Source organism: Acomys minous (genome assembly GCF_964271855.1).
Source record: "Acomys minous genome assembly, chromosome: 13".
NCBI classification, from domain to species: Eukaryota; Metazoa; Chordata; class Mammalia; order Rodentia; family Muridae; genus Acomys; species Acomys minous.
Genome location: NC_140495.1, coordinates 27,146,854 through 27,157,453, shown reverse-complemented (window position 1 = coordinate 27,157,453; position 10,600 = coordinate 27,146,854). Strand labels below are relative to the sequence as shown.

The following is a 10,600-nucleotide window of genomic DNA, read 5'->3' as shown; positions in this document are numbered from 1 at the left end:
GCACGCACGCGTCAGCGTGACCCGCTGGTGGAGCACACGGCCGTGTAAGTATGAAAATATTCAGAGGTAGTCAGGTGAATTGTATTAGAGGAGCATGCAACACACAGAGAAACTTCTTTGTCTTTTGGCTGAACTCAAGTGCGGGAAAAATGTTAACAGAAGCATTTTAATGCTATAGTTAAAAATTCTTGCTATTTTTCTTTGTCGTTTGTTTTTCCTCTTAAAAAGCAAAGTAGCCTCAGAAGGCTAACATTTGATCAAATAAAAACTAGAACTATTGTCTTCTACTTGAAGGATGTCTGCGGTCTACTGATAGTGAGACTCAATTAGATTTTGGACACAGAGCTTTTAAGAATTTCCTATTAGGAAAATTTCCAAGCTAAGAGGTCAGTGGTTACACAATGCAAGAAGGAGCCTCCTGGATGACGAAGGAAAATACTTGGATCCTCATGCACAGGACCGCACTAGAACAACTGTGGTGTGTCTATAGAATGAGAAAGACAAGCCGGGCGTGGTGGCGCACGCCTTTAATCCCGCACTCGGGAGGCAGAGGCGGGAGGACCACTGTGAGTTCGAGGCCAGCCTGGTCTACAAAGTGAGTCCAGGACAACCAAGGCTACACAGAGAAACCCTGTCTCGGAAATAATAATAATAATAACAACAACAACAACAACAAGAACGAGGAGGAAGACAAGTAGAACCCTTTCTGAGATCCTTAATGGTCCTCGTCCTTCCTAAACACTTAAAAATGGGAACCAAGCCTTCAAGTAGATGAGCTGTGGGGGCTTCTCTCATTCAAACCACCACACTGGTTCCCCTTCCTTCTGGGCCACTTTTCACCTGGCCGATGTGGATGTAAACAATGTGGACACACTTCAAGACCGTAAAGGCTCTTATACTGAGTCCAGCTAGTGTTGCCTGTATGCACACGGTCATGGGGCCCTCCGCTGGCGTGGGGGTATGTACCGGGGGGGGGGGTATACTCCTAACAAAAAGTGACCAGCCCTCTTTCCTCTTAGTAGCCATCAGTTTCTAACAGGTTCCTCGGGCAGGGTGGGGCCTCAGGAGCCCCTCCACTCCATGCTGGGCTTTTAGCTACGGGTTTCATGTAGGTACTCACAGTTGCTTTGAGTTCGTGTGGGAACAGCATGTTATGTCCAGGGGACAGCATTGCCAGCACCCTTCGCCATGCTTAGGCTCTTGCATCCTTTCCGCCTCTTTTTCACAATGTTCTCCGAGCCCCGTCTGTTGAGGTTTAGAGGGCCCATTTACAGCTGAGCATGCGCAGTTGCTCACCTTAAACAGTAACGCGTCCCTGCATTAATCACTACCCACTGTAGTAAGTGACCAAGGTAACTCCCATAAATAGCCTTCCCGTTGTTAGAACTTGCCTGACTGATCATTACTGTAGCATGCAGGGTCCAGCACTGGATAAAACCGGATGAGGCAGGGTCTCTGTTCTCTGTCATGGCAGCTAGCCAGCCTGAGCAAGTTTCCACGGGCAGTTCCCCGTCCTCTCCTCTCCGATCTTATCATAAGAACCGCTGGGATTACAGACACATACCACTGCCCTGGGCCCGGTTTTTATGTGTCAGATTCTGGGTATTTGAATTCAAATCATCAGACCAGCAAGTGCTTTTGCCTGCTGAGCCCCTTAAACAGCATTACCAGCGGGAGAGAGCAGAGAATGAATTGGCTGCCAATTGCAGGATGAAGAGAATGGAGCTTGCCCACAGTTGCTTTTTTTTAAAAAACGTGTTCACCACATATATAAAAATAAGCCTGCTGTTTTATTTTGTGTGTGTGTTCCTGTAATACGCATCAGAAACCATGTCTCCTAAAAATGGTTATTTTAAAGCATACAAATAGAACACAAAATGCTTCCCAATTTTTGTGTGGTGTAGCTAGTGCTCATCCTCAAATGCAGATAAAAACAGAATAAAGGAAACTGTGAAATTATCAAATGAAAGAGGAAGCTTTCTAAGAATGTCCTCTAGAAACGGTGTGTTTACATATGGAGGTGTGATGTCAGAAAGCGAACACTGGCTTGCCAGTGAGAAATTTAGATAGCCACCATCCCTATATTTCTTAGTGCAAGTTTTCTTTGTATATGTGCTCATGTTTGCATATGTATGCGAGGCCAGAGGTTGACATTGAGTATCCTCTTCAATTGCTTGTGTGTGCGTGTGCATGTGTGTGTGTGTGCATTGCCAGATCATGCAGACAGAGGTCAATAGACAATGTCTTTCTCTGTCATCTCTAAGACAGGCTCTCTTACCAAGCCTGGACTGCTACTTAGCTAAACTGGCTGGCCAGTGACTCCCTGGGGTCCACATTTTTTCAATACCCCAATGTTAGGATTACAGGGTTGCACTACCATGTCTGGCTTTTATATGGGTGCTGGGGCTCTGAAATCATGTCTTCCTGCTTACACAGCACTGTCTCCACTGACCCATCTTCCAAGTTCCCTGATTTGAGAGAGCTGAACCTGACCCTCCCCCATTCAACAACACTAGCTGGCCAGCTAGCCTTAGGATTCTGTCTTCTGCCTCTCCATCACGGAGACCGTGGGAGTGCTGAGGACTGAACACTTGGGAAGAGGAGCTCAGGAGCCACTGAACGCGAAGCAGCTTTCTTCCAGGCCCCAGTGCCCTCCAGCCAAGCCTACTATGGCCACACATGAAGACAAGTAGCTTCTACTTTGAAACAAGGCATTTTACTCAACTTGAAAAATTAGAAAGAAAAGTTAAACTAACCAAATGCCTAGAGAAGTAACTTGGCAAATGTATAAATAGGAATAAATACCCTATGGTTAAAAGATATCTACTATTTTTCAAAAATCACATAATATTATAGATATTTAAACATGTGAACTACCTCAATACAGGGAACTATATATAAAATAAATTAAGTCAAAAGACAAATTAAAACTTACTCACTTTACATTCCAATAATAGCCTGCTCCCTCATGTCTTCCTGGTTTCACCCTTTCTCCCTCTTCCCCCCCATGCCCATCCCCTAGTCCCCAGAGAGGGGGACCCCTCCTCCCCTACCAACCCCAGCCCACCAAGTCCCATCAGGACTGTCTGCATTCCTCTGTGGCTTGGTAAGGCACCCCACCTGAGGGAAGTGATCGAAGAGCAGGCCACAGAGTCCATGTCGTGGAAGTAGCCCCTGCTCCCGTTACTAGGGACCCACAAGGAGACTGAGCTGCCTATCGGCTACCTATGAGCAAGGGGCCTATGTAGTGGATGTAAATATGTTTTTGTTTTGATCCCAAGTGTGGGATGGGGAACAGACTTGTGAGAGAGCAGGTGATGTTTATCCACTTGGAGGTTGAACCACCTCATGTGGGAGCTTGGTTTTTGCCAGCTGAAAACCATCCTCGTACAAACTCTGAGAGGAGATATGACTACTCCAGGGGAATCACTCCCAGGAACTGAATTCAACAAGGTCTACGTCTCCTGTTCCCATAAACCTCCTTTCTCTCCTATCTAGGGTAGGTGGGTTGGAAGGGAGGTATAAGCATTTAAAGAAGCCCAAATAAAGTAGGTTGGAAAAGTTGGGGCGTAGAGGCCTATGTCCTCTCCATTAATGATTTTTGGTTTATTGTTTTTAAATTATCTGTATGATCAGTATGCCCGGCTAGCAATCAATTAAGACACAGACACTTGTTATATTTTAAAATAGCCTTAGTTAACCTAGGGCAGGGCAGATATCAGTCCTCTAAACTGCCTCCCACAGTGGGGCAGGCATCGGATCCCTGTCTCAATCCCATGCCATCTGCTTCCAATAACTTCTATCAAGTTACCTCCCGTCCATAATCCCACATACTTGCTCATGTTCTTCTTCTGGGCCAAATCCCCATCCACGCCAGCCACGTGCTTCTCCTCCATCTAAGCCATGGCGGCCTTCTCCTTGGGTCTCTCTTCTTCCTCCTCATGGTGGTCTTTCTTCTTCCCAGAATTCCTCTCTCTCCTAGCCCCACCTATCTCCTTTGCCCTGGCCAGGTGGGATGGCTTTTTATTAAGCAAAAGGTGGGCCACACAGACACCAAGCAGTAATTAACATCAAAACACATCAGACCATCCCCCAACGTTGGTTGGCGCATCCGTTCTTCATAGGGCCCCCTGGGCTCAGATTTGTTGGCTCTGTTGGTTTTCCTGTGGAGCTCCTGTCCCTCTGGGTCCTTCTATTGGCCCTAAAATTTTTATTACGTGTGTGTGTGTGTGTGTGTGTGTGTGTGTGTGTGTGTGTGTGTGTGTGTGTAGATGCTGTGTGACACAGCATGCAGGCAGCTGACAGAAGACAACTTGTGGGCGCAGGTCTTCTGAGCAGGTCTTCTCCTGCTCTCTGGCAGACCTCAGGCTGGCAGGCGTGGTATAAGCTCATTTCCCCACCGAGCCATCTTGCCATCCCTGTATCTCAAGCTTAAAAAGCAGATGAGAGGTGGGAGAGGTGGCTGCTCCGTTAAGAGCGTCAATTCCTCCCCACTACATGGCGACTCACAACTGTTACTCCAGTTCAGGGCATCTGGCACCTTCTTCCATCTTCTCTGAATACCAAGCACACACACAGCATACAGATATATATGTAGACAAAACACTCACACACATAAAATATTAAACAAATAAAAGCAAATAATTATAAAATGCTGAAGCTCTACCAATTTATAATCTAATATCAAATTTTATTCACCTTTTTCTTACAATATGCTGTCATTCAAAATATACCTCATGCACACAGTAGGCACTCTATAAATTTTTTAAATAATTAGGGTTTTTTTTTTTTTAGAATGACTAAAAATCTTGATGTAAAATCCCAACAGGGAAGTGCATAATCCCATTGTAGACAAAATATATAACTTTACAATAAACATTTTTATAAGAATTTGCCCCAAAGAGGGAACTCTTAAACCTGAACATTAAAAACAAATGTAAAAAGCAAGAATGAAACCTAAGCCTAACCCTCAGCCGCCCCGGGGTAGGTGGTGCTCACAGACCCAGGACTGCCTGCAGTCGGTGGCCTCAACACCAGAATTCCTCACCGAGCACGCTGCAAGAACGTCTGTGCAATCGCTGGCGGGACCCTCAGCTGCACCCTTACGTGAACACTGAAAAGAGATCAAACAGTCTTTTTATCTTCAAATTGCGAAAACAATGCTTTACGTCTCAGGCATCGAGTGAGGTCACTCTTCTAGAAGCTACGTTGGACTGTGAGAACACTTGGGAAGAGGAGCTCAGGAGCCTTCCATTGAAGGCGAAGCAGCTTTCTTCCAGGCCCCAGTGCCCTCCAGCCGAGCCCACCGTGGCCACACATGAAGACAAGTAGCTTCTACTTTGTAGCGAGGAGTTTCACTCAACTTCAAAAATTGGAAGAAAAAACTAAACTAACCAAATGCCTAGAGAATTAACTTGGCAAATGTATAAATAGGAATAAATATTCTATGGCTAAAAGATGTCTACTATTTTTCAAAAATCACAGAATACTATAGATATTTAAACATATGAACTACCTCAATACAGGGAACTATATATAAAATAAATTAAGTCAAAAGACAAAAATTAAAAATATAAAATAATTATAACCATGTAAAAGTAAATATATTACACAACAAATACCAAGGTGAATTTAGATTGATAGATCTAAATAAATTAATTATTTTTTGTTTTCCCAAGTCAAGGTTTCTTTGTGTAACCCTGACTGTCCTGGAACTCACACTGTAGACCAGGCTGACCGTGAATCAGAGATCCACCTGCGTCTGCCACCTGAGTGCTGGGATTAAAGGCGTGCTGCGCCACTATGCCCAGCTTAAATTCAAATAGTCATTAGAAAATTTTCTTTGTTTTCTAAGATTATAACAAAAGAAAAATAGGCTATTTTAGATGAAACTACATTTCTGAACAATAAATACTGAACTCTGTGTGAACTCCCAAAACAAGAGATGTAAACACCATGAGCTCTATGTCTCAAGGGTCTCTTACGGTGGCTGCATCTGCTGATGCGCATTTTATAAAGTGGAGTAGGCAATGTGTGCACTGATAGCTGCCCGCCTTAAACATTAGGAGTCTGAAGCACTGACCAACTAAGAAAACCGGACAGCATGCTAACCAAACGGCTTACTTCATATTTTGCTTCTACAAAAAGCCACAGACAGGTTTTTAAAAACTAACTCTGTATACATATTTTACATGACATAGATTTATGCCATAAGTATTTAAGGAATGGCTTTTGTGTAACTGTTTATGTCCATATATATCTTACTGATTTCATTGCAACGTATGCAATACAGTCTTTCATGTTTGTTATGGGAAATGGTTTCTACGAGATGTAGAAGATTATTAGTTTCTTGGATAAAACATAGCGTATTTAGAAGTCCGAAAGCCAAGCAAATCCCTTATTTCATTTCGGAACTTTGAAAGGTCCTGGCGCAGCTCGTTGAGACTCTCCACGGTGGCCTGGTCCGTGCTCTGCATCCTCTGTCGCATGGACGTCAGGTAGCGATGCACGAGGCAGCACATCACCTTCTGGTAATTCTCATCTCTCTTTTGTTTCAGGTTTCTCCACTCCTTCAAAAGCAAGAGGCACACGGCGGCAGTGTGTGTGAGCAGTCATAGAGATGCAAGAAAACACGTATGCACACCCACATACATACACATTGGCAGCTCTGAGGAGCGAGCTCAGGGCCGCATGTCTGCTAGGCAAATGTCTTGCCAGCATACAGTCTTGTAAGATCTAAAAATGCTATGAACTAATAGTTGTTCTTTAAATCTATACTGAAAGCCTGTGGAATAAGAGTTCATGTGTTAGGGAACCCTGAAAACTAAAAAACAGACAAACAAAAACAAACCCCAAAATCCTTAGTTTTTTTTTTATTCCCAATTATTTATTGAATCTTTATATACTAAGCATGCATTAGGGATACACCAGTTTAAAACATGTCAGCATAGGCCTTATCAGACTTGCATGTTTATGCTTTGAAACATCTGAGCTGGGCACGGCAGCAGGCAGCTGGGTACGGTGGCACACACCCATCGTCCCAGCCCATGGCAGGCAAACATAGGAGGATGGCTGCACATGTGAAGCCAGCCTGCTCTACAGAGCAAGTTCCATGCCAGCTACATAGTTAGACTGGGCCTCAGTAAGTAAAAACAAGGAACAAAAAAATTCAAATTAACAACTGTAAAACTAGGGTGCAATTCAAACCTCTGATTTCTCACCTTTAAACTGTTCTGCCGTTTGACCTTGCCTTTCGAGGTGTGCGAGCAGAGCCACTTACTGAGGCTGCTGACCATATAGCAGATAGTCTTTGGTGACGGAATGATATTGAACGGCGGGGGCAGCGTACACTTGTCATCGAAGTAGCTAAGCCACAGCTTGGCTCGAGCAAACTTCCATTCTTTATCCTCGTGGTTCTGTGAGGCAAGGAGGAAGGAGGATAAACTACGAAAACAAACATGAGCGGGGTTTGGGGGAGATATGGATTACAACTGTGTAAATGTTGTCACACTGTGCAGAGTTAAAAAATGGCCAAAGATGTGCAAGTATTAGACATTATGTTCGGAAAATAGGATCCACTAATTCTGTAACCTTAGCTATTTGCTTCCGGGCACCGCCTGGGATCTGAGGTGAACCCAGCCCCGGAAGAGCGCTCACCGCTATCAACTGGAAGCTTTTGTGGAGCATCGCTACCAGCAGCTTCGTAAGCACAATCACAACCACAACGTTGTACGTCCCCACAATCACGGCTCCCACGAAGGACTGCAGCTCTTCTCCGTAGCTAAACCTCGTGACAAAGATGGCCACATGTGCCAAGGAGAAGATGTACCAGAACAGAGCAAAGCAGGTGCCAATGAACCTGTAAGGGCAGGTACATTCTGTTAGAAAGGACGCTAATTAGCAAGAACAGATAATGCACTTATATTAAAATTATACAGATGAACCATTAGTAATTCTGGTGTCATACATTATAAAAATAATGTTATTGTTTTATTTTATATTCTCGCAGTACATATAGTCTTATTTTAAATATTAGTTTTATTTTATGTGTGTGCACCTGAGTGCATGTGGAGCGTATGCAGCACATGCATGCAGGACCCTACAGAGGCCAGAAGAGGGCACCAGATCCCCTGGAACTGGAGTAACAGCAGTGAGCCACCAACCAGGTGGGTGTTGGAAACCAAACCCATGCCCTCTGCAAAGAGCAGCAAGTGCTCTTAACCACTGAGCCATCTTTCTAGCCCCCTAAAAGTTTCATTTTTAAGTGAGGAAACATGCTCAAAGATATTATTCCTATTTAATTTTTGCTGCTTTTCTAGTCTCAACGCAGCAGTCCCACAGGTATCTAGTTAGATCCTGCCAGTCCTCTACTTCCACCTTCAGACGGCTCTAAACTGCAATAGCCCCAAGTCATTACAAAGACAGCACGGGCCTACATGATCGTCCCACTAACCATCTATCCTGGACAAACAAGCTGCCTAAAGAATTCTTGGTGCACAATCAGAACACACAAATGTGCAAGTCCATAGTGAGGAGAGTAAGGCTGGAGACGTAAAAACGTAGCTTTAGTGTTTATAGCATTTGTCTAGTGCATTCAGAGCCTTGGCTTGGATCCCCAGCACTGAAAAGGGAAACAGAGGGAAGTATTCTATCTGCTTTACAGTAGCTGTACCATCTTTCTAACACACCAGGGGACTGGTCCTTATGTTCTAATGCTTCTCAGTTCTAATGACCTCTCAAGACGTACTGAAAACATGAAGGTGCTGGGTTGCACCAGTAGCCAAGAGTTGCTACATGTATCACTAGTTGAGGGGCAGAGATGCTGAACATTCTATTATATGAGATGAATGAAAGACATCTCCCAAGGTTCCAAAGGTGTAAAGATGTCAAATATTCTTTAGTTCAGACAGATTTCAGTAGAGAAAACACAGGGAATGGTTTGGATCTACTATATAAGATCCCATGGGTATAGATAGTGAAAAATGACAAGAAAAAAAAATGAGCATTTGTTAAAGCTTGCAGACATTTAAAACAAATTTTTTAAAGGATAGTTTAAGTTCCACTTGTGTAATGAGTGACCCATACATAACTCAGTAGAGGAAAATCCATCTAGTTAACTATGAGGACACTCACGAGTGGAAGGTGTCGTTGCTTTGCTGCTCACAGAAGATGCCAACACAGTCCTTCGGCTCTTTGGGAGTGTACCCTTTGTCGTAGAGTTGTGTCAGTCCAATTGTGAAGGAAAACAGAACAAGAAGGAACATTCCCAGAAATTTCCCAAAATCTTGCAACATCTGTCCCATCGAAATCTGTGGACGTATCACACGGGTGTACATTAAAACTGTTGGAAAAACTACGTATTAAATATGAAATTACCCAGTAATAAAAGGAAAACAAACACACAATCCATAGTTCATACCCTTTATTTCACCTGGATGAAATATTCAGTATGTTAAGAGCATCAAAACTCCAGCTGTGGGAATTAAAAAAAAAAACAAAAACCCTCAGCTATCTAATAAAAAGCCATTCTGGTCAAACTAGTGCCATGAGTACAAAATGCACAGCCCTTGCCAGACAAGGTCTTCAAAAAGGGTATCATTACTGTGGAGGGATAATAAAGACACCAAGATTTTCACCTACTTTTATCATTTACTGTTACTATTATTTTGGTTGTTGAGACACAGACAATGGTCAGTCCTGCTAGCAGACTCACAATCCTCCTGCCTCAGCTTCCCACCTGCTAGGATTATAGGCAAACATCACACTGCTGGTAACATGGAGACTGTTAAAGGCTAGTAGGCAGAGACAAAAGGAAATGACTCTCAGAAAAATGTAAAGGAAAACAAATGCTTATATGTATGTGGCGTCTTAAGGTTTACAAATATTAAGTCATTTCACAGTGAAGCATTTCATCTGATTTTGTAACTAATTCTTAGCTAACTCCTAAAGGACAGCAGCAGCATGCAGGACTGTCCCAAATTCTTTCCAGGAGTGACCTTTCTCTCACTTCCCTGCTACAAGACGGTATTCTGTGCGAAGCCACTCCAGTACTACAAGCTAGTAATGACTATCTTTGTACATTAGCATGGAGCACTGAGAGGCTTTATTCAAGTCCATTTCATTTTTTCTATACTCCTTCAGTGTCTGAAAATTAGGTACTTTTAATACATCTTGGTATTTTTAAAAATAAGGAATACTTTGATAGCATTTCCTAACATTTACTGTGCATTTTTAAAATTTTTTATTTTTATTTTATGTGTATGAGTATGGCCTGCATGGAAAGGACATTGGATCTCTTGGAACTGGAGTTACGGGAGGTTGTGAGCTACCATTTAAGGTGCTGAGAAACAAACACGGTCCTTTGTGAAGACAGAAAGTGCTCTTAACTCCTGAGGTATCTTCTCTCCAGCTCCTGACAGCACTTTTTGATGCAGGAGTTGGCCCTAGAATGTCAGCCAATGGGTAGAAAGCACAAAAGGATCCATCTATAAAAAATAACACGTCATTGACAGAAGCAACAACAAAAAAAATGTAGAACATTCTAAATACTGTTTAAAGTGAATGAAGTATATTGTATATATTATGTATGTATATGTTCTGT

General features: G+C 43.1%; 1 protein-coding gene across 8 annotated transcripts in view; it reads right to left on the bottom strand.

Moving 5' to 3' along the window:
- Positions 1-4,458: 4,458 nt before the first annotated feature.
- TRPC1 (transient receptor potential cation channel subfamily C member 1) overlaps positions 4,459-10,600 on the bottom strand; it is a 45,579-nt gene continuing 39,437 nt past the window's right edge. For 3 of the 8 annotated variants that reach the window (XM_084751750.1, XM_084751753.1, XM_084751754.1), the window contains 4 exons: positions 9,133-9,308; positions 7,657-7,858; positions 7,221-7,415; positions 4,463-6,569 (listed from right to left, as the gene is read on the bottom strand). In XM_084751750.1, the coding sequence (XP_084607876.1) occupies positions 6,342-6,569; positions 7,221-7,415; positions 7,657-7,858; positions 9,133-9,308 (801 nt within the window). In that variant the 3' untranslated portion in view covers positions 4,463-6,341. Of the gene's footprint in view, positions 6,570-7,220; positions 7,416-7,656; positions 7,859-9,132; positions 9,309-10,600 lie in introns of all 8 variants that reach the window. The other 5 variants (XM_084751755.1, XM_084751756.1, XM_084751751.1 and 2 more) reach the window with 4 other exon arrangements.